Source organism: Vulpes lagopus, chromosome 2 (assembly GCF_018345385.1).
Source record: "Vulpes lagopus strain Blue_001 chromosome 2, ASM1834538v1, whole genome shotgun sequence".
NCBI classification, from domain to species: domain Eukaryota; kingdom Metazoa; phylum Chordata; class Mammalia; order Carnivora; family Canidae; genus Vulpes; species Vulpes lagopus.
In genome coordinates, this window is record NC_054825.1 from 146,147,425 (window position 1) to 146,171,588 (window position 24,164).

The 24,164-nt window shown below is 38.9% G+C and overlaps 1 protein-coding gene across 6 annotated transcripts in view; it reads right to left on the reverse strand.

The window, feature by feature from the left end:
* The window catches only part of LOC121485070 (COBW domain-containing protein 2), a 64,445-nt gene extending 50,342 nt beyond the window's left edge, over positions 1-14,103 (reverse strand). For 5 of the 6 annotated variants that reach the window (XM_041745085.1, XM_041745088.1, XM_041745084.1 and 2 more), the window contains exons 1-4: positions 13,872-14,103; positions 10,270-10,356; positions 7,419-7,515; positions 6,216-6,307 (exon numbers count right to left, since the gene is read on the reverse strand). In XM_041745085.1, coding sequence (XP_041601019.1) covers positions 6,216-6,307; positions 7,419-7,515; positions 10,270-10,356; positions 13,872-14,025 — 430 coding nt within the window. In that variant the 5' untranslated portion in view covers positions 14,026-14,103. Of the gene's footprint in view, positions 1-6,215; positions 6,308-7,418; positions 7,516-10,269; positions 10,357-13,751 lie in introns of all 6 variants that reach the window. The other variant, XM_041745089.1, reaches the window with a different exon arrangement.
* Positions 14,104-24,164: the final 10,061 nt, after the last annotated feature.

Sequence of the window (24,164 nt, forward strand, 5' to 3'; positions counted from 1 at the left end):
CATACTGATACTATAGTTGATTAATACATATTTTGTAGGTTATACTATATATCATATTCTTATAAAAAACTAGAGAAAATGTTATTAAGAAGATCATAAGGGGATCTCTGGGTGGCGCAGCGGTTTGGCGTCTGCCTTTGGCCCAGGGCGTGATCCTGGAGACCCGGGATCGAATCCCACGTCGGGCTCCCGGTGCATGGAGCCTGCTTCTCCCTCTGCCTGTGTCTCTGCCTCTCTCTCTCTCTCTCTCTCTGTGACTATCATAAATTAAAAAAAAAAAAAAGATCATAAGGAACAGAAAATATATGTACAGTATTATATTGTAAAAAATCTGTATATAAGCGGACCCACTCACACAGGTCAAACTCATTGTTCAAGAGTTAGTTACCTGTATACCTAATGAGTCCATCTGGCCTCATATGTTGTTTTAAGGCTGATATGTTATTGGTTTTCTATCTGGATAACCTATTCATTGATATAAGTGGAGTATTAAAGTCTTCTACTATTATTGTACTGCTGTCCATTTTTCCCTTTAAGTCTGTCAATATCTGATTTATTTAGGAATTCCTATGCATAAATATTTTAGTCTCTGTGCCATTAGATCTGAAGTGAATCTCTTATGGGCAAATATATAAATGAGCCTTTTTTAAAAAATCTATTCAATTACTGTAGGTCTTTTTAATTCAATTAGCCAACATATAAGAGTATATCGTTACATCTTTTGATTGGAGATTGTGCCCATTTACATTTAAGCAATTATTGATAGGTACATACTTCTTGACATTTTGTTCATTATTTTCTGGTTGTTTTTGTAGTTCCTCTGTTCTTTTTTTCTTTTCCCCTGTGGTTTGATGCCTTTCTTTAGTTTAATGTTTAGAATCTTTGCTTGTTATCTTTTCTACGTCTACCATAAGTTTTTGCTTTGTAGTTACCATGAGGTTCACAGCTAACAACCTACTTACACACACACCCACACACATTTATATTTATATACTTATATTTATACTTATATATTTAGGTATATATTTACATATATATACTTACATATTAAATACAAGCCTATTTCAAGTTGATAGCAACTTAAATCTGAATGTATTATAAAAACTCTACATTTCTGTTCCCCACCACATTTTGTTTTTTATGACATATTTTACATCATCTTACTCTGTGCATACCAAATTGTTGTAGACAAGTTTGCCACTTGTCTTTTAACCTTCATTGTAGGGTTGTTTTTTTTTTTAAGATTTTATTTATGAGAGACACAAAGAGAAAGGGAGACACAGACAGAGGGAGAAGCAGGTTCTCTATGGGGACCGCAATGTGGGACTCAATCCCAGGACCCTGGTATCTCGACCTGAGCCAAAGGCAGATGCTCAACCAACTAAGCCACCCACACGTTCCCCTATAGTAGGTTTATAACTGGTTAATCCACTACCTTTGTTATATATTTGCCCTTACGAGTGAGATTTTTACTTTCCCACGTTTTGTTATTAGTATCTTTCCTTTTCAACTTAAGCAAGTCCCTTTAACATTTCTTGTAAGGCTAGGGTAGTGGTGAACTCCTTTAGCTTTTGCTTGTCTAGTAAACTCTTCTCCAATACTGGCAGGTAGAATATACTTAGTTGGAAGTTTTTTTTCCTTTCAGCACCTCAAATCTATCATGCCACTCCCTTCCAGCCTGTAAAGCTTCATCTGAAGTATCAGTTGATAGTGACTTGGGTATTCCCCTGTACTTGACAAGTTGTTTTTCTCTTATTGCTTTTAAGATCCCCTCTTTAATTCTGACATTGTAATTATTATGTCTCTTGATGTGGATGTCTTTAAGTTCATCTTATTTGGAATTCTGTGCTTCTAAGACCTAGATGTCAGTTTTCTTCCCTGGATTAGGGAAGTCTTCTGCCTCTCATCTTCTTTTCCCCTGGGATCCCTGTAATGTGAATGTTATTCCATTTGACATTGTCCCATAGGTTCCTTAAGCTGTCTTCATCAATACTGTGTTGTTGCTGTTTTATTTGGCTGAGTTCCATTGCCCTGTCTTTCAGGTCACTGATCTATTCTTCTGCTTCATTTATTCTGATGCTGAACCTTTCTAGTGTATTTTTCAGTTCAGTTACTGTATTCTTCAGCTCTGTGACTTGTATTTGGTACTTCCTTATATTTACTAACCCTTTGCTGAAGTCTCACTGTGTTCAACTATTCTTCTGACTCTGGTAAACATCTTTATAACCATTACCTTGAACCTTTTATCAGGTCGATTAATTATCTCTACTTCATTAAGGTCTTCTGAGGTTTTGTCTCCTTCGTTTGGAAAATATTCCTGTGTCATTTTCCTTGAATCTCTGTTTCTATGTATTAAGCAAAGGTTACCTCTCCACTTTTGATGAAGTAGGCTTATATAGGTGAATAAATCTTATTATTCATCTTGCCTTAGCTCTTGGTTGTCTGAAACTTTGGGATTACCTAATTAGCCTGAATTATTCTTGATAGATCCCATTTGGTGAGAGTGTGTCAAGCCCTGCCAGTGTTCCAAAGGAGATCTCAGCACCTAGTTTCAGGCTGACTGAAAGTTCCACAGGAAGGAGCTCTTGGAGTATGCAAATACATGGCCCTGGGGCACCATAACTGTAAACCCTGCTGATCTCCAGCCCAAGAGATCTAGAGGGGTCTCCTGAACTCCAGCTGCAAAAATCAGGGCTTCAGACAAGTGTATAAACTTTTTGGAAGTATCAGCAAGCTGTGTTGAGGCCAAAGGAGATCAAAGATGGTGTTGTCTCCTTGCCTACCTTTCGAGAGCACCTCTGAAGCCTATCCCTAGGCTGGAGCTCCAGGACAACGAGATGGGCCTTTTTCACAGGTAGCCTAGTGGTGTATTTCAGCCTGCTGTCTCTGTAGTGCCTTGGGTATGGTAGCCTTCCCCAAACTACCTTCCTATTATAGCTCCATGGGGCCCAGAAATTCAAGCCCGTCTGGCCACCAGGGACAGTTGGTTAACGGGCATTCCCTCTGTGGACTGCACTCAAAGGCGGGCTTTAGCAAGGCTGAAAGAGTACTGGGGATGGGGCACATCCATGGCTTTAGGGACGTAGGAGAACAATATGGTCAGGATACTCTCAAAGCTTTAGTGAGGCAGGGGGATGGCTGGGGATGGGGCACACACTCATGGCTTTAGGGAGACTGTGTCCACCATGACTGACTACACTAGCAAAGTGGAAGGAGAGCACAAAAATGGTTCTCACAAGCACCTCTGTCCCAACTGGTCCCAACTATTCCGGCAAACACTTTAGAATTAGCAAATGAATCTTCACATATAAATCACTTCACACTAGTCACTTTTCAAACCACTGCCTTTGCACTGGATTCTAAGGTGAGTGTGCTTACGTGTGAGCCCCTCAAAAGGAGTATCTCAGATTCCCCAGAGCCCCCAAGGTCTACTGTACACAAGCCCCTTTGGTTTCCAAATCCATCTAGGGGGCCTTGTCTCTCCAGTGCAGACTCCAAGGACTGGCATACCCAAAGTGGGGTATAAACCTGTCCCTCCTCATGTCAAGAAAGACTCCAGACCTGTAAATTCCCTACTGTGAGTTGCTGCATGAGGGGTGAAGTTTTTGGCAAGATCACACCTCCATCTCCAACTCTCCTAAGCTGCCATCTTGAACTGCCTCCAAGTGCTCTTTAAGATTGAAGTAAAACTAAATTAATAATTATTAAGAGTAGCACAAACAACACAATCACATTTTTATAAAATTATTTCTGTATGTTTATACAGCATTCAGAAGCACACAGAGCAGGGCTTCCCAAATTTATGAATGTATCAGAATCCCCTGAAGGGCTTATTAAAATAGATTGCTGGGCCGCACTCTTACAGATTCTGATTCATAGATTTGGGATTGGGGCCCAAGAATCTGCATTTTCCCAAGCTTCCAGCAGAGACTGATGCTGTCATTCAACAAGTAGCACTGGAATAAAATCCCTGGAATAAAATCAACCTACTTTGTATTTCATGATAGTGAGATATAGTGTGATTGATTTTTAACTTTCATCTCTGCATTTTCTTAAATATTGGGTAAATCTTTTTTATAATGAATGCTCCAATTTTACCCAAACAATAAAATCATTACTCTAAAGAAAGTTAAAAGCAAGAAACATTAACCTGTTCATACCTACAATTTGTATAAAAGCTTTCACTGAGATCTTTAACTTTTCTTTCTCTCTCTGAAGAGCTGAACCATGTTTTATCAAACTCACCTACAAAAGAAAAGTTAGAAGAGTTTTTCTCTATAAAGTGGCTACCATGAATGAAACTGATTATTTGCTATTTCAAAAAGGAGACATACAGTATATTTCCCCATCTTACCAGGTTAATGTTCAACATCAATGTTAAATAGTTCAAGTCCTATTAGTCAGATCTATTGGAAATGTATGAAAATGTATGTAATATGGTCTAGTTCGGGACCAAAACAGCCCAAATCAATACTAATTTGAAAACACAGGGAAAGGGACACCTGGATGGCTCAGCAGTTGGGCGTCTGTCTGCCTTTGGTTCAGGGCATGATCCCAGTAGCCTGGGATCATCAAGTCCTGCGTCGTGCTCCCTGCAGAGCCTGCTTCTCCCTCTGCCTATGTCTCTCTCTTATGAATAAATAAATAAAATCTTTAAAAAAAAAAGAAAACATAAGGACAATGTTACTATTTTAAGTACAATAACTACTGATTACATTTGGACCTTTCAGGTACTTTAGTATGTTTTAAAAGCAGTTATGACCCCTAAAAAATTATTCATAAACACTACTTTTAAAATAGTTTTATGGCCCAATGCCATTAACTAAAAAAAAAAAAAAAAAAAAAAAAAAAAAAAGGTACACTTAAGACTTACAAAATGAACACATGAACACTAAGCAAACTAGGAATAATCTGTCAACTAAAAGACATTTGGGTAAGAAGGAAACAAATCAATTGTTAAAACAGTAAAACAGTCAGCTTTAGGGGCATCTGAAGTACCTGCATTCAACTTGGTTCATGATCCCAGATTCCTGGGATCGAGTCCCAACCAGGCACCCTGCTTGATGGGGAGCCTGCTTCTCCCTTTACTCCTCACTCCTGCTTGTGTGCTCTTTCTCTCTCTCTGTCCTCAAATAAATATCTTTAAAAAACAAACACGGTTTAACTTTGTGTAGCTTTCAATAGAGAAGTTTACATGAAATTCTATTCAGAGATAAAAACTCATGGATAATCATTAATTCCACACTCAGGACAAAGGCCCAATAGGCTTAATTTAACTGTGTACCTAATGACAGTATTTATAAATAAAATTATTTCAACTTTAATAATAGAAAAACAAAATGCTAGCAATTGATTGAAAAAGTAAGCAATGCTGGGATTAAAGTCCAAAAGCCCTTAAATATCTTTAAATGACCCTCTGAGAAAGCTGGATTAGAAAGTAATCAGAAATAAGATCTCTGGGGGATCCCTGGGTGGCGCAGCAGTTTAGCGCCTGCCTTTGGCCCAGGGCGCGATCCTGAAGACCCGATATCGAGTCCCACATCGGGCTCCCGGTGCATGGAGCCTGCTTCTCCCTCTGCCTGTGTCTCTGCCTCTCTCTCTCTCTCTCTCTCTCTGTGACTATCATAAATAAATAAAAATTTATAAAAAAAAAAAAAAAAAAAAGAAAAGAAATAAGATCTCTGTAGAGTACATAACCAATCAAATATAGAAGTAGAACTTAGAAGGAGACTGTCTTGGGATGCCTGGGTGGCTCAGTGGTTCAGCATCTGCCTTTGGCTCAGGGCATGATCCCGGAGTTCCGGGATGGAGTCCAGCATTAGGTTCCTTGCGTGGAGCCTGCTTCTCTTCCCTGTGCTGTGTCTCTGCCTCTGTATCTCTCATGAATAAATAAATAAACTCTTAAAAAAAAAAAAAAAGTCCTTATTTTTCCTAAATCTCCATACTTTTAACAATTTGTGTTCCTACCATTGATCTTAAATCAATCAATTGAACTTCAATCCTATAATCAAGTTAAAAGTACCAACTACTCTAATCATGATTTACCTGCAAAACAAAAACAAAAAAACCCACAATCCAGTATTTTCCCTGTTTTAAACAACAACAAAAAGTGTTTAGTCTGGAGTACAGGTTTAATGCTTAATTTACATATTTCTCTAATACATTTAAAAATGTTTTAAAACTATATTCTGGTTATTAATAATGTCATTTCTTACCAGGATCTGCTAACCCAGTGGTCTCTAATAGTATGTAATCAAATTTCCCCTTCTTCTGCATCAAATTCTCAATAGCTCTAAGGCCATTGTCCCTGGAGAATACCAAAATATAAAATACAGCTGATTACCTGAATATTTTTAAATGATCATTATAAACATTTTAAAGTGTATATATAGCAACCCGAGACAAAAATATCTTTAGCCGTGTAAAAAATTAACTCATTCCCAAACTTCTAACACAATGTCCATCAATATTTACCAATGGTGGAGAAAAACAGAGACATATATACTGACAAGTAAAATAAATCAGATACATGAGGAGTTAATACTTTAATTTTATTAAAACTAAAAGCAGAAGAAACTTTAATAACCCTGACTAAAATAAAAATCTGTTTTCATAGCATTACGTAAGAAAACACTGAACATCCAAAACAATTATAAAATTTATGAATTACAGTGGTTTAATATAACATCTAAAGGGACATGATCATTACTCTTCAATTTGGTTCTGAATAAGGGTACCAGACTTTAATTTCCCTTTTTTCTTAGAATATCAACAGTGTAAGAAAAATACTTACTGGATTTCATTTTGGTTGTTTAAGAAAATCTGTCATGATTTTAGCTTTGTTAATATATTTGACTCAAAGTCAAATACCTAAGTTGTAAACGACATAGAAAAAATTTAATTCACTAAAATAATATAATATACAAAATTAACTGCACAGGTATTAATTTTCCTAATTTACTCAACAAATATTTGAGTGAATATGTATGTCAAGTCCTTTTCTAAGATCTATGGTATGTTAGTGAAAAAAACAGACACTGTCCTTGGAAACAACTATCACTGGTAGAACACAGCATAAGCCTTTTGACCTTTTGGATGGTCATTTATTTTTATTTTTAGAAATTGAATCCTTGGAAATTAGACCAATGACACATTCAATGTAGAATAATAATTTTTGTATACATGAAATGTGACTAGAAACTAGAAACTCAATAAAAGGACCAAAGCATTAGAGCAGACAAGAAAATAAGATAGCAAGAAACACTTTAATACATCCGAATGTTATTTTCTATGTGAAAATACAAAGAAGCAAACTGTGAAATTCAGTTACAAGAGAAAATAAGAGCTGTAAATATAATCAATATAATCAATAAACACTTATAACAAACCAACAAGCACACAGTAAACACATTCCTCACTTTACTGAACAGCAGAGGCAACCGTTTCTAAGTTCCAGCCATTCTTCATAGAGCTCTCCGCCTTGGCTGACAGCTAAGGATTTCTCCACTGCACTTCCTGTAATTAACAAGAAACACTCTTTATTTTATTTTATTTTTTTAAGATTTTATTTATTTATTCATGAGAGACACAGAGAGAGAGAGGCAGAGACACAGGCAGAGGGAGAAGCAGGCTCCATGCAGGGAGCCCGACGTGGGACCCAATCCTGGGACTCCAGGACCACGCCCTGGGCCGAAGGCAGGCAGTAAACCACTGAGCCATCCAGGGCCAAGAAACACTCTTTAGATTACGTTCACTAGCCAACAAAAACAAAGATGAGACTATCAATAGCACAGATTTCAAATCATTTTATACATTTATAACAATACATTCTGTTTGCGCAGTCTCAATATTTTAAACTATACTACTCTAGATTACTTTAGCTTTTACGTTTTTTTAAATCTTTTTTTTTTTTTAATTTTTTTTTTTATTTATTTATGATAGTCACAGAGAGAGAGAGAGAGAGAGAGAGGCAGAGACACAGGCAGAGGGAGAAGCAGGCTCCATGCACCGGGAGCCTGATGTGGGATTCGATCCCGGGTCTCCAGGATCGCGCCCTGGGCCAAAGGCAGGCGCCAAACCGCTGCGCCACCCAGGGATCCCAGCTTTTACGTTTTTAAGAGGATTTAAGTCCCTAAAAAGGCAAATCCAAAATTAATGACTCAAACTTACTTCTTCAGGCCTCTCGCTTGCTCACTCCTATATCCTAATAAAGTAGCTATTTCAAAAGCACTCCTTTTTGTCCATGGCCAACATTTAGTACATTTAATATATTGATTTTTGTATGCCCTTAATGCTCTTAAAAGATTGCCTTATCTATTTTTTACTTTCCATCTTCCTCTAAATTGTTTTTGTTTGTATTAGACTACTCAATATTCCCAGTATGAGTAAAAACTCTAGTTCATTTTGAGAAAGTTTGTCTGGCCAGGGTATCAATGTGCTGCTCATTTAAAAATTAAATTTTTAAACTTAAGTTTTCTAGCAATGTTTACTTAGGAAATAATATATACTTGAAATTCTGAGATACTTGTTATCATACAAGAATAATTTTAAGTATCTTACTTTTCCTCCAATAAAGAAAGGAAGAATTCTAAATCCAGTAAAGCAAATGGCCAAAAAAGAAAACTAAGTAATTTTTCATTCATATAGTTTCTGTTTATATTTCAGTTAGGCAAGGATAAAGAGCTTTGAAAGGGACTGCTACAGAATTCAGGGTATAAAAGATATGAATAAAATGCAAAGGAAAGTATTTCAAATGCTGTAAAGGACAAAATTATATAAATGATCAGGAAAAAATGAAGAAAACAGTAACAAATAATGTGATCAGTGTCCAACAGATGTTAATAAGAAGCTAGAGTAAAAGATTTTAAAAAATCTTACCATTTTTAACAGAGCTTTTCACTTTAGTTTATTAAAATGAGAAATCAAGTTTAACAGGTCTCCCTTCTTCATAAAACCTAGCTCCATTATTCATTTAATACTGAGAAAATAGCATACTATAAGAAATAGTTCAACATATTTTTGGTTAAAAGCAAGCTTTAAAGTTCACTTGTAAGAAGAAAGACTTCTAAAAGTAATCTAAGAATTGTGTCTAACACTGCTGTGTAGATATTAAAGCACAGTTCAATATTAAAAACAAAACAAAAAAATGATGGGACGTCTGGGGGGCTCAGTGATTGAGCATCTGCCTTCGGCTTAGGGCATGATCCCTGGGTCCTGGGATCGAGTCCCACATCGGGCTCCTGGCATGGAGCCTGCTTCTCCCTCTGCCTGTGTCTCTGCCTCTGTGTCTCTCATGGATAAATGAATAAAATCTTTAAAAAATAAAACAACAACAACAAAAAAACCCACAAAAAAATGGAATTTTAAATGCATATATTTCCACAGACAACTGTAGGTGCTTAAGGATGGAAACCATATATTTAACTTATTTTTAAAATCTTCAGTTTTAGGGCAGCCCAGGTGGCTCAGCAGTTTAGTACCCCCTTCGGCCCAGGACATGATCCTGGAGACCCGGAATCGAGTCCCATGTCAGGCTCCCTGCATGGGGCCTGCTTCTCCCTCTGCCTGTGTCTCTGCCTCTTTTTCTGTGTCTCTCATGAATAAATAAAATCTTAAAAAAAAAAAATCTTCAGTTTTAAATGCTTTGCAAATAATAAACATCCAACAAGGTAAACTTATAAAAACCGAAGCATTTTTAAATATTTTTCAGAAGTTACAAGTGAACAATATATAATCAGTACAAAAGTACACAGAAAGTGCCTGAAAGAACTTTCTTTCATATGTTTGCATTTTTACTTCTGGAGTTCTTTCATGTAAAAATCTAATTTATTCTGTTGCTATGAATTCCAAAGTTACATAAAATTTTATAAAAACCATCTGGGGGATCCCTGGGTGGCTCAGCAGTTTAGCATGAGCCCCTGGCCCAGGGCGTGATCCTTGGAGTCCTTGGGATTGAGTCCCATGTCAGGCTCCCTGCATGGAGCCTGCTTTTTCCTCTGCCTGTGTCTCTGCCTCTATCTGTGTCTCTCTATCTGTGTCTCTCATGAATAAATCAATAAAATCTTAAAAAAAAAAAAAAAAAAAAACCTACTTGATTTCAGTACCTCCAATCTCTACAAAATAAGGCTTGACAGAAACTAATCTAATTTTCCCAAAACCATCTGCATCAATGTGTTCACATTATAATACTTTGTATTTTCATCAATTCAATTAGGGGGGTAAGCTACCCTACAAATTCTTACAGCATGGCATTCATTGAATTTTACTTACCTTCCCCAAATTCATTTAGAATAACTGCCACTCTCTTACTATGTTGCTCTGTCAAGATATAGTTCAGAAGTGTTGTCTTTCCAGCACCTATAAAATATATTTAAATAACATTCAAAGGCTAATTTTAAAGGCACATAGAACAAAAAAGTCCTAATATTTTTAAAATTTTGTTTTTAAAAATTTCTGTGCTATTTTTAAAATATTTAACTATGGTATAGAAGATTCCAGAGGAAAAGATTAAAGTATCTTTTGCAAACTATTAAAAAAGCTTTATACTGATTGAATCTTATATTTACGAATATTCCTACAACTTGGATCACAGCTTTCTTCAACCTCATATAACAAAAATTTGCCTTCTACACAATTTATGATATAATTAACACTAAGGCATCTAAACTTTCTACTGAGTGAGGAATTATTGAAATAATGGCTTCTTGGTAATAAAGTACTGAGGTACTTTATTTATTGTAAAGTAAATTTACTTTATTTAAATTATTCATATACTTTATTTAAAATATTTAGGCACTTTTACACGATGACAATGTTTCTTAACTAAATATATATGGTTTATTTCCCTAACATTTACATATAAAGCCCTATTTTTTATTTCAATATCCGTCATTAAACAGACACAAATTCAAAATGACCATAGGGCTACTTTCAGTATGCTGACAGTAACCTGTAAGAAAATATGATATATACAGCTGACCCTTGAACAACTAACTGTGTGGGTCATGGGTCCACTTACATTTGGGATTTTTTTTTTTCTGTAAATATGGTACAGTACTTTATTTTCTCCCCCTTATGATTTTTCTTCATAACATTTTTTCTCTAGCTTACTTTATTATACAAATACAGTATGTAATACATGTACAAAATATGTGTTAATTGGCTTTATATTATCAGTAAAGCTTCTGATCAACAGTAGGTTATTGGTAGTTTTTTGGGGTTTATATGCAGGTTTTCAACTGTGCAGGATGTTGGCACTCCTAACCCCACACTGTTCAAGGGTCAACTGTATCTGTCTACCTATCCATAAAACATACACAAAATAGGAGAATGGATGTAGAAAATGTTAATGTACAGAATATTCAGTACTTAGGAAAATAAATTCATAAAGCTACACTAACTTTATCCAGTAGGTGGCATGTTAAACCTAGTATGTTCAGCTCAAGTAGAAGAAAAACATTTATCTTGAGAACAACTATACACAGCAAAGTTCAAAGACAGGGAAAAAAATTGCACTGTAGTGTAGTTCAGTTGTATGAATACATCATTTATTTACTTTTCTGCTGGTGGGCATTTGTGTTCTCTCCAGCATTTTATTCTCCCCAACAGTACTGCTAAGAACTTTTCCATGTAAGCTCATAGGTCTCTCCTGAAGGACATACAAGATTTCTACCATACAACTAGGAGCGATTTAATGATCATTAGGGTATTTTTTTTTTAAGATTTTATTTATTTATTCATGAGACAGAGAGAGAGAGGGGCAGAGACACAGGCAGAGGGAGAAGCAGGCTCCATGCGGGGAGCCTGACGTGGGACTCGATCCCAGGTCTCCAGGATCACACCCCAGGCTGCAGGCAGCACTAAACCGCTGCGCCACCAGGGCTGCCCGATCATTAGGGTATTAATATCTTCTACATTTTTAGGCCATATTCCTTTAAAGGCTGTTAAAGGGATGAAAGGCTTGTGTTTAGAGCGCTTCTAAAAGCTCATCACAAAAGTGTGAAGTATATAGTGAAAGGGACAGAGCTTGAGGAGACAGGGCATTGAGGAAATTCTTAGAAACCAGATGGAGCGTGAGACAGAGACCCTAAACATGATTGAGGCCATGAAAATGGAGAGGAAGAGGTGGAGTTAAGAGATTGTCTAATAGAATTACTAAGACTTAAAGCAGAAGACTTTAAGGCACAGTTGGTGCATTCAAAAGTCTACTCTGGGCCAGATTTTATGCTAGGCTTTGGTGAAAAATGCACAAAACAGAGACAAACTGTCTCTACTTTCATGATGCTTACAAAGACTGATGGAAGTTAATTTAGATCAATCAAGAGGCAATTATGCCACAGAATTATAGAGTGGATAGGAGATGTACAAGATGTCATGGAGCACCTCGGAGGGAGGTCTACACAGAGGAGTAACAAAAAAGAAAAGTATTCCAGGGCCTAACATACTTGGCACCTTTTATGAGTAAGAGTTGTTTAATGTGGCTGGACCACAGTTTTGAAGCCTAGAAATGCTGTCAAGAGCCAGATCATAAAGGACCTTCTGATTCGTGTTTAGGAATTTGAACTGTAGCCCAAATGGAAACCACTAAATGGTGTGACACAATCAGTTGACATTTATAAAGATCATTAAGGCTAAAATACAAAGAATGTATTAAAGGGAAGCATTACACAAGGGTAATTAGAAAATTTTTAGAATATTCCAGGTGGTTGGAATCGCAGGAGCAGGAGGACTGGAGGGTTAGGTAACGTTTCAAGTTCTGGACCCGCTGAGTTTGAGATGTCTGTGGGACACCAGCATAGAAAGTACCTGTGTGTAAAGTTAAAAGGATGAAGTTAAAGAGGTGGGAGAAATTTTTTAAAAGACAAGCCAGAGAAGTGGGTGGAAATTTCAGAAGAAAAATGTGGTGGAAGCTGACAGAACAATGTTTCAAAAGAGAGAAAAAGATCAGGAATAAGCAGAGAAACTATATCCCCTATATTCAGCAACAAGGTTGTTGGCAAAAGCCCTCATTCCTAACCTTCAGGCCATTACCTCCAATGCTCTACCGACCTAGGAATTAGAAAAATGGGAAAAGCCAAACTGAACCACACGGTCTTGGACCAGGAATTTGCTCAACTTCTTAGCAGAGCAGCCTCTGAATAATAGTGGGGAAACATCAAAAATAAATTCCTTTAAAAATTAGTCCGGGGGCATCTGGGTGGCTCAGTGGTCGAGCGTCTGCCTTCTGCTCAGGGCGTGATCCCACGGTCCTGGGATCGAGTCCCGCACCCGGTTCCCCACAGAGAGCCTGCTTCTCCCTCTGCCTAGGGCTCTGCCTCTCTCTTTCTCATGAATAAATAAATAAAGAGACTGGCCCATGGGGCGGGAAGGGGAATCTACCAGAGGAAGCCCGTTGTGGGTGGCGCACTGTGCAGACAGGGCACCCTGTAAAGATAACACACTTGTAGGGGAGGTGTTTCCTGCTCCCTCATTTAGGAGACGAGAAAACCAACTCCAACAGGTGACGGAGATGACTTCCACTTTCCAAGGAGGCTCCGAGCTTCAGGAAGGTAACTAAGACAGCCAGGGAGGGGTCACGCGGGTGAGGGGCGGGTCCAGGCCTCTAAGCGCAGAGCCAGAACTAGTGTCACGATGCGAAGTTAGCTTTCCAGCTCCCCTGACAAAGGTGCATCTAACGCAAAGGGGGCTTGGGCATCCGTAAGCCCCGAGATGAAAAGCCACCCGAACCGGGGAGCGAGCGACCCAGCCCCTACCTCAGAGACACCTGCTGTGGGCCAGAAAGCCCAGATGCCTAAGGTGAAGAGGCACCGGCAGCCCCCACACGCTCAGGATACCAGCGTTCACGGCATTTTCTGACCGGGATGGTTAGTTACCTAAATACCCGGTGATAACTGTGACTGGGATCTTAGCGCCGGGACCAGACTTTTCCTCCTCCTCTCTTAGCTTCGTCTCAATGGGGACCAATTCCGGGCAGTCCTCCTCCGCCGGCTCCTCTTCCTCACCCACAGCACCCACAGCCGGGAACATCCCCGCCAAGCGCACAGCACGCCTCTCCGCTACCAGGACGCCGACAGCGCGGCTGCGCACGCCGGAAGCGCCGCGCCGGGCGCGCTTGACGTCATCACGCTGCGACGCGTGGCGCCTCGCGATCCCGCCCCGATTACCTGAGGCCCGCTGAGGCCCGCCTCCTCGCCTCTTAGCCACGCCCCCCGGAGGCGCTGGACACACCCCCTGGGCGTGTCCTCCGAACCTGAGCGCAGCGGGGCGGAGCTGTGAGGACCCCAGTCCTGATGCTGTCGCTGTGTGCAGTCCCGCTGCTACCTACTGTGTGGATAGCCTGACCTAAACAACCCCCGTAGAGAACAGACTTTATTAATGTGATTTTTTTTTTTAGTATCATTAAAAAACTTCTTTTAGGGACGCCTGGGTGGCTCAGCAGTTGAGCATCTGCTTTTGGCTCAAGTCCTGGTCCTGGGGTCATGGGATCGAGTCCCGCATCAGGCTTCCCCTCTGCCTATGTCTCTGTCTCTTTGTGTCTCTCATAAATAAATAAATAAAATATTTTAAAAAATAAATAAAATTAGGGATCCCTGGGTGGCGCAGCGGTTTGGCGCCTGCCTTTGGCCCAGGGCGTGATCCTGGAGACCCGGGATCGAATCCCACGTCAGGCTCCCGGTGCATGGAGCCTGCTTCTCCCTCTGCCTGTGTCTCTGCCTCTCTCTCTCACTGTGTTCCTATCATAAATAAATAAAAATTAAAAAAAAATAAATAAAATTAAAACCTTTTTTTAATCCATAGGGAAAAGAATGGGAAACTATAACACTATTAATTGTAATTTTTCTACCTCTTCAAGGAATAAGCAGCAAAACTTTTTTCTTTATTATAACTACATATTTTACACGGATATCCAAATTTTTACAATGTACCTGTATTACTTTTATTTATTTTTCTTTCTCATTTTTTTATTTGGGCTCAGGTAACCTGTGTTCATTTATCATATTCATTGGTTCATGACATTCTCATCATTAACTTGTAGGTAGCCCTCTTTTATATTTATGTTTATAGTGAACTCCTTTGACCTCATCCCTAGCCCAAGAACATTACCAGTAAGGTTTGTTGTTTTTTTTTTTTTTTAAGATTTTATTTATTCATGAGAGACACAGAGAGAGAGAGAGAGGCAGACATATAGGCAGAGGGAGAAGCAGGCTCCATGCAGGGAGCCGGATGTGAGACTTGATCCCAGACCCCAGGATCACACCCTGAGCCACCCTAGGCATACCACGTTACCAATAAGTTATAAGTACCAATGGGGGCCAGTATCCTATTCCAACTCTCTGCCTCTCCCCTAAGATAATAACCATTATCCTGAATTGTTTTGGGGTGACTGATCATTCCCTCCTTTCATTTTAGTTTTATTAAAAATTTATAGATATATATATATGACAATATGTTTTTAAATTTTGCTTGTCTTTGAACTTCATTAAAAGAGTGTCATATAATGTGTAATCTCCTGAGTTTACCTATATTTTCAACTTACCCGTTGTATTATATTCTGTTTTGCAATTTCTTCACTCATTTCCTGTCCATTATTTCCAGGTTTTGCTGGAAATAATTCAGTGACCTTTCTGCACTGCATTACTGCCTGAACAGAAGCTGTTAACAGCCCTAACCACTTTCCCTTACACATTTCTCAGACACATGCTTGAAGATTCCCTTATATAGCTCTGAAAGAATGTTATATCTACATCTCTTATCTCACCGAGAGCAAACTGTGCCCAAGAAGGCCCAGCCAAGTCAAGGTGAGTAACACTATATAGCCTTGGTCTGAGCAAAAAGAGTTTTACATGGTCCAATGGTCAAAAGTTAAAGGCACTCCACGTGTTCATCACCCGATGAATGAATAAACAAAATGTGATACATCCACACAATGAAAAATTATCTCACAACAAACAAGAATGAAGTACCTGCTATAAGATGAATGAACCTCAAAAGCATTATGCTAAGTAAAAAGGCATTCACGAAACGTCACATAGTGTACGGTTCTATTTACCTGAAATGTGCAGAGGAGGCAAATATGTGGAAACAGAAAGTAGATTCATTGTAATCAGGACTGGGGGCTGAGGGGAGTAACTGTGAATATGTACATCTTGGGGGTGATGAAAATGTTCTAAAATTAACTGTGGTGGTGATAACACAATCTTTGGGGAAAAAAAAAACCCAACACTGAAGAGTATGCTTTATTTTTTTTTAAGATTTGTTTATTTATTTGAGAGACAAAAAGAGCATGAGGGTAGGGGGCAGAGGGAGAGAATCTGCCAGCAGACTCCCCTGCTGAGTGCAGAGCTCCACACAGGGATCCTTCCCATGACCCATGAGACTGTGACCTGAGCTGAAAGTAAGAGTCAGGCATTCAACCAACTGAGCCACCCAGGTGCCCCCGTATACTTTAAATAGCTGTATAATATGGTATATGAATTTTATTCCAATAAAGCTGCTGTTTTTAAAAATATTGAAGTTTCCACTGTACATCAAAACATGGCGTTGCCAGCGTGAGTTTGCTGAGAAGCAGTGGCTTCAAGTTCTGTGTCCAGCAATTTCAAGTCCTGGCTTTCTGCAGTTAAGTCTGGACCTATTTGTAGTGATTCCTCAACTGAGCCATACATGGGCATGAGTATAAAGATCACAGCTCAATACATTTTTTTCTTCCATTTCCATAATACTCTTCAACAATATATCACCTATGAATTCTGTGGAGTTCGGCCATTTTCTTTCCTGACTTTATCAACTTTTCAAAATTCAGCATGTATGTGTGTGAAGAGGTGAGGGATTTGATATAGTCAGATACACAGCTTGCAATCTCAGCTCTCCCTACATGTGTGACTGTTTTTATTTCTATCTTAACATAGGACTTACCACTTTTATCCATTCTGAGTGAGGCATTGTTGTTGTATAATCCCAAATGCCTTTTAAAATAAGTTTTTAAAAAATTCCTAAGTATAATATTGTAGACTGTCTTGCATGTTCTAAGATAACTTTAAAATTTCCTTGGTTTTGCCTTTTGTTTAGTTTCAGTAGCTTTGTGGCAAAACAACGACAGCAATAATAGTAATGTGTGGATCCCTTATCATCTGATACGCATTGTGTTAAGCATGTCAAAAGCATTATCTTATTTAACCTGGCAAGATGAATAGTATTCGTATGCCCATTTTCTAGACAAAGAAACTAAGCCCTGAAATGTTAATTATCTTCCTCAAGGTCATACAGTTAAATGGCAGCCCTGGATTTACCAGGTTTACCTGACACTCTATCCCATACTCTTCTAAACCAGGAATCTTCAAACATTTTCTTTTTCTTTTTTTTTTTTTCTTTTTTTTTTTCTTTTTTTAATTGGAGTTCAATTTGCCAACATACAGCATAACAACCAGTGCTCATCCCACCAAGTGCTCCCCTCAGTGCCCATCACCCAGTCACCCCAGTCACCCCAATCCCCCGCCCACCTCCCCTTCCACTACCCCTTGTTCGTTTCCCAGAGTTAGGTGTCTCTCATGTTTTGTCACCCTCACTGATATTTTCACTCATTTTCAAACATTTTCTGTAAAGGGCTAGGTAGTAAATATTTTGTCTTACAGGTCAACAGGCAAAGTCAATGATATTATGTAGGTACTTGCATAATAAGAGAAAGCAGGGCAGGCCTGGTGGCTTAGCAGTTTAGCGCTGCCTTTAGCCCAGGGCGTGATCCTGGAGACTTGGGATCTAGTCCCACCTCAGGCTCCCTGCGTGGAGCCTGCTTCTCCCTCTGCCTTGTCTCTGCCTCTCTCTCTCCCCACCGTCTTTAATAAATAAATAAAATCTCTAAAAAGAGAGAGAGAGAACAAATTTTGAAATTTTAATTTGACATAATTTTCATACATCACAATATACTGTTCATTCTCAGCTTGCAGGTAGTACAAAATGAGACAATGAGCCATAGTCCACCAACTACATATCTAAGCTAACATGTGCTGCCTTGTTAAGCTGTATTAAACAAAATTTTGCAAAAATAGATCATCTTTGCTATTTTATTTATTTACTACTGATATATTTTTGTAAATAGCATCCTTGCTATTTTTAAGCTTAGTTTGTAAATCCTTCATTGCAACAACCCCTTGCTCTCCAAGGGTTAGACACCATAGTTACCACCATATTAATATTCAGAGTAAGGTCTGAAGCTGAGCTTAAACTATTTCTCCAAGGAAACTGGAGATACCTGGTCTCAGAGGGATCCAATATAGGCAGCACCTGTATCTGCCTGATGGGACAAGCCCTCCTGCGTCCGATTAGAGCAAATAAGCTCTCTGGTTGTCTGGATTCCTGCAACTCAGCATCATGACAATAATCCTGCCTTAAGTCCTTTGGCACAATTCCCTCTTTCTCCCCTTTGGCTCATTTTTGCTTCTTTGAATGGTTATGAGAGTCGGCACGAGAAAAAGTAAGGACCATAGCTTTGTCCAAATCAAAGGGAAGCTAAAAATAATGCCAGCTTGGTTTTGCTTGGTTTTGTTTTGTTTTTTCTTCTCTCGATTTGCAACTTCCCACAAAGGAAAGAACACATTAGTGGCCTGCAATAGCTATTGGGTTAGAGGAAAGGAAACTGAAGGTTTCAGAATTAACCCAGTTCCTCTTACCTTACCTAGCTGTAGTTGGTAAACAAACAACAAATAAAACATCTCTTAAACACTTAATATTTATCAATTTATTTGCTGTTTTTCACTTACTGCACGAGAACTTAGTGGGAACATTTCTGAAAGGCCAGAAGCCAAAGGCTTTTATTATTGGAACCACTTCAGTTAGAACAGAATATCAATATTCACATATTGTCTAGTCCTCTGTTAAGATATAAAACCATTATAAGGACATGAAATAATATTCTTTCCCCCAGAATGCTGATGGTGGCTGGTAGGTGAAATAGGTACATTTCAGTGTTTTTGGAGAGTGTGACTTTCATTTCAAAGACTATCAGTAATATTACTCTAATCCATGGTCTCTGGCTGTTAAAACAGAATGTTAATATGGCTTAACTCACAGCCTAGTCACTTACAGATCCGTTTCACTGACACTCAGACAAAAGGCAACATTATTCAAAGCCTACAAGCTGGCCTGTTGAGTGGTGCACTGCTGTCTCCAAAATACACTATCGGGCAAAGGAATGGACATTGAATAGAACTAAAAAAAAAAAAAAAAAAAAAAAGGACAGTGTTTGTTTTGCAACAGTTTAGGAGACTGTCTAAATAATTTCCTCTTCTTTTGTCAATGGACATTTAAAAGTGACATTTGTAGCTTTGGTTTTGCTTTCTGGGCACCTGGGTGGCTCAATGATTGAGCGCCTGCCTTTGGTCGTGATCCCCGGGATCGGGATCGAGTCCCACACCTGGCTCCCTGCAGGCAGCCTGCTTCTCTCTCTGCCTGTGTCTCTGCCTCTCTCTGTGTCTCTCATGAGCAAATAAGAAAAATCTTTAAAAAAAATAAATGTTTTGCTTTTTAACTTTTATAGGTTTAGAGAAGTGGCAAAATTCACGGGCACCTACACATGATTTCTTCAATGTAGGTAAAAGACACAGAAACAAAAATAAATTACCTCCACTCTTCTTCTTCCTTTTCCTTCAAATTCCTTCAAAGAGGATTCAGTTGCACTTAACCGAAATATTGTGCTATCAGCAAAGCCAGGTCTTCCGAGTTTTAAGCCAGTGTCTTCTGAGTCCCATAGCTCTGTCTCTCAGTGAAGCACCATGATTTCACTTACGGAGGAAGATTCATGAATCCTTTTCAGTTTGATTTACTTTCCTCTTATTATTTTAATGTTTCTGTTCTGGCCTGGAGTCCCAGTGTGGACTACTCCAATTACACAACAGCACCTCTTCTCAAGCCACTGAGCCACTTTCATGCCTACATCTCGACCACATAGTCTTTCTGTAGGAAACTTTCTTCATGTCAACATCCTTCTGTATACCTACCCCTTCTACAGGCTACCTTGATTTTAGTGATCCCTCCAAACTTATATGTTTAATAAGTGATCCCTCCAAACTTAGGTATATAATAATCTGAAATTCCTGAATTAGATATGTGTACTACTCAGTACCCTCCCTACCCTGTAGTTTAATAATAGCAGAATCCTAATTTTTAAGCTAGGTACAAGGCCTTCAAGATCAAGACTACACTTTCTAGGCTACCTGGCAGCTGAGAATGGCCATGTTATGGAGTTTTGGTTAATGGAATTCAGAAATGCCATCGGGCAGTTTTCCGGGATGTAGTGTCCTATACTCCTTTCTTCATCTCCCTGCCTGGAGTGCCACAGTGATGGCTGAAGCACTTTTTTTTTTAATTTTAAAGATTTTATTTGTTTATTAATGGGAGACACAGAGACAGAGGCAGAGACAGAGGCAGAGGGAGAAGCAGGCTCCCTGTGGGGAGCCCGATGCAGGACTCAATCCCAGGACCCTGGGATCACGACCTGAGTCAAAGGCAGACGCTCAACCACTGAGCCACCCAGGTGTTCCTGCTGAAACACTTCTTATGTAAAAGCACTTCTTAATATAAATAACAGCCGAATGCTCTGTAATTAGAAAAAATTCAAACAGTGCAGATGCATCTAAGGTTAACAGTGGAAATCTGCCACTACCCAAAGCCTCACCGCCCACCTCCCCTCGCTGATGATATACACTCTCTGTGAGCAATTTAGTGACATTAGTCTGGAATTTTTTTTTGTCTAATACTGTCTCTGCCACTGTCATAGTAGTCAGACATTTTTCAATGCATCTGTACACAAATGCGGCTTTCGCTTTTAGTATAACTAGGAGCATACAAATAGGCTTTGTTTTGGAACTTGCTCTTTTAATCTGTGCTGAACGTTTTTCCTTCTCACTAGAGTTAGAACTACATCATTCATTTTTAATCACTCATGGTATTTCTTAAGAGAGGCATCTTATAATAAAAGACAGAGAAGGAGATTATTACTCTTTCACCCTATCTTTGTAAGGGTCCTGCAGATTGATTAGACACCTCTAGAACATGCTCCACAGTAAACTCAACAGATTAGCGAAAGTATTCTGGTAAACTAAAGCTTATATGACAATAAATTTTACTTCAATTCCAGTTTGGTATTTGAGAGTTGTTAGCTTCTCTTATTAAATTAGTTCAGTCCACTTATGAAATATTAAGGGTTTAAATTTATAACTTCTTGTCAATAGTTCTGGGTTAGTTACAATTAATGTGATTCTATGCATATACTGTATTTATTTTATAACATGTCATGTTTTGGATTGTGTGTTTACTGTATGTAACTTTACATGTATACTTCTATAATTTAATTGTGGTTTGTGAGTTTTGGGCAACAGTGTAAATACATGGCTTAAATTCATTTCTGAATTGCTGTTTGTAGAAAAATTGAGTTTACATGTTGGGTTTTGATTATTGTGCTACTTTGTGCTCGATTTATAACTTACCTCTTTTTTAAAAAAAGATTTTATTTATTCATGAGAGACACAGAGAGAGAGAGAGAGAGAGAGAGAGAGAGAGAGGCAGAGACTCAGGCAGAGGGAGAAGCAGGCTCCATGAGGGGAGCCCAATGTGGGACTCCATCTCAGGACTCCAGGATCACACCCTGGGCCGAAGGCAGGTGCTAAACCACTGAGCCACCCAGGTGTCCCTAACTTACCTCTTCAAAGCCGAGAGTAACACTATTGGAAAGTATTAGTAGACAGATTATTATACTATATAATTTTCTATCTTGATGGCTCTTTTAACTTCATCTATTTTTTTTTCAGATTTTTAAAAAATATTTATTTATTTATTTATGATAGACAGAGAAAGAGAGAGAGAGGGGCAGAGACACAGGAGGAGGGAGAAGCAGGCTCCATGCCGGGAGCCCGACACGGGACTCCATCCCAGGACCCCAGGATCGCGCCCTGGGCCAAAGGCAGGCGCTAAACCGCTGAGCCACCCAGGGATCCCCTTTTTTCAGATTTTACTTATTCATGAGAGACAGAGAGAGAGAGAGAGAGAGAGAGAGAGATAAACAAAGGGAGAAGCAGGCTCCACATAGGGAGCCTGATGTGGGACTCGACCCAGCACCCCGGGATCACTACCTGAGCCAAAGGCAGACGCTCAACCACTGGACAACCCAGGCATTCCTAACTTCATCTATTTTTGTTTATGAAATGTTCTGAGGCACCTGGGTGACTCAGTCATTTAAGCATCCAACTCTTGGTTTCAGCTCAGGTCATGATCTCAGGGTTCTGAGATCGAATCCAGAACTGGGCTCCGTGCTCAGGGCAGAGTCTGCTGGTCCCTCTCCCTCCGCTCCTCCTCCATATTCTTTCTCTTTCTCTTTCTAGAATAAATAAAATAAAAATATTTAAGAAAAAAAAATATTCTACCACATAAGCTAGTGATGATGTTGGCAAGAGACCATTAAGCTTTGGCACACTTCTTTTTGCACTGATAACTACAAAAAATATAAATTGAAGTGATATTTATATACCTATGTATAATTATTAGAGCATAATCAAGTTGTTAGTAGGGTTTGCCTTTGAGGGAGACGAAATAAGGAAGGTGATATGGGTGGCAGATGCAAAGAGGAAGAAGAAGCAAGCCCTCTGTCCCAAAAAAGAAAAAAAAAAAACCTTTAGAAATAGCATGTATAAAATACAAAACATCTTAAAAATGTATTTGTAATATAATCTTGTTTAGATACAATTGAATATAAATGGATATACACTGGACCCTTGAAAAACATGGGGTTTGGGGCACTGGCTCCTCTTGCAGTTGAAAATCTATATAAGAATTCTGGGGCACTTGGGTGGCTCAACAGTTGGGCGGCTGCCTTTGGCTCGGGGAGTGATCCTGGAGTCCCAGGATTGAGTCCCACATCGGGCTCCATAGGAAGCCTGCTTCTCCCTCTGCCTATGTCTCTGCCTCTCTCTCTCTATGTCTCTCATTAATAAATAAATAAACTCTTAAAAAAAAAAGAAAATCTACATAAGAATTTTGACTCCCTAAAAACTGAACTACTGGTAGCCTGCTGTTGACCAGAAGCCTTACCAATAACATGAAAAGTCAATTAACACATATTTTTATTATATAATTTATTCTTACAATAAAGTAAGCTAGAAAAAGAAAAATTGAGAAAATCATAAGGGAAAATATAGTTATAGCATAAACTCGTGTTGTTTAAGGACCAAGTTATATATGTATGTGCATGCTGACATATTTCTATGTTCTATGGGAGTTCTATGTTTGGAAGGGTACACATCATTGTAATGGCATGGTCCCCCTCAGGGAAGTAGGATAGGTGGCAAAGGCAGTGAGAAAAAGGAGAAATGATACCTTTTATTTTTAAAATACATCTTAGTATCAGGGATCCCTGGGTGGTGCAGCGGTTTGGCGCCTGCCTTTGGCCCAGGGCGCGATCCTGGGGACCTGGGATCGAATCCCACGTCAGGCTCCCGGTGCATGGAGCCTGCTTCTCCCTCTGCCTGTGTGTGTGTGACTATCATAAATAAAAAAAATAAAATACATCTTAGTATCAAATTACTGGTTACAAAAGGCATCTACAATTTTTTAATCTGAAAATTAAGCTTTTAAAAAAGATTTTATTTATTTATTTATTTTAAAGATTTTATTTATTTGAGAGAACCTGCATGTGTGCACAAGCAGGGTGAGTGGCAGGGGGAGAGGGAGAAGCAGACTCCCCACTGAGCAGGGAGCCTGATGTCAGGGCTGGATCCCAGCACCCTAAGATCATGACCTGAGCTAAAGTCAGACACTTAACTAACTGAGCCACCCAGGAGCCCCTGAAAGTTAAACTTTTTGAAATAAATAAGATAGATATCAACAACCTTTTTATGAAAGACAGGTTATAAAGTAGCTATCCACATATTAATTGCATATGCCTTTTGACCTAGAAATTCTACTAAAACACATTGCTCTAAAGCTAAGACATTGGAAACATCCTAACTATCCACCCATAAGGGGTATAGCTACATAAATTTGGCTCATTCATACACTGGAATAGTATAGTTGGGTAAAGCTTTGCACTGTATCTACATATTAAACTGCTAGAAGCACTTTTTTTGAATATCCTCCAAGAGAAGTTTGGACAAAAAAAGAGCGAATGAAGCATTCTGACTAAT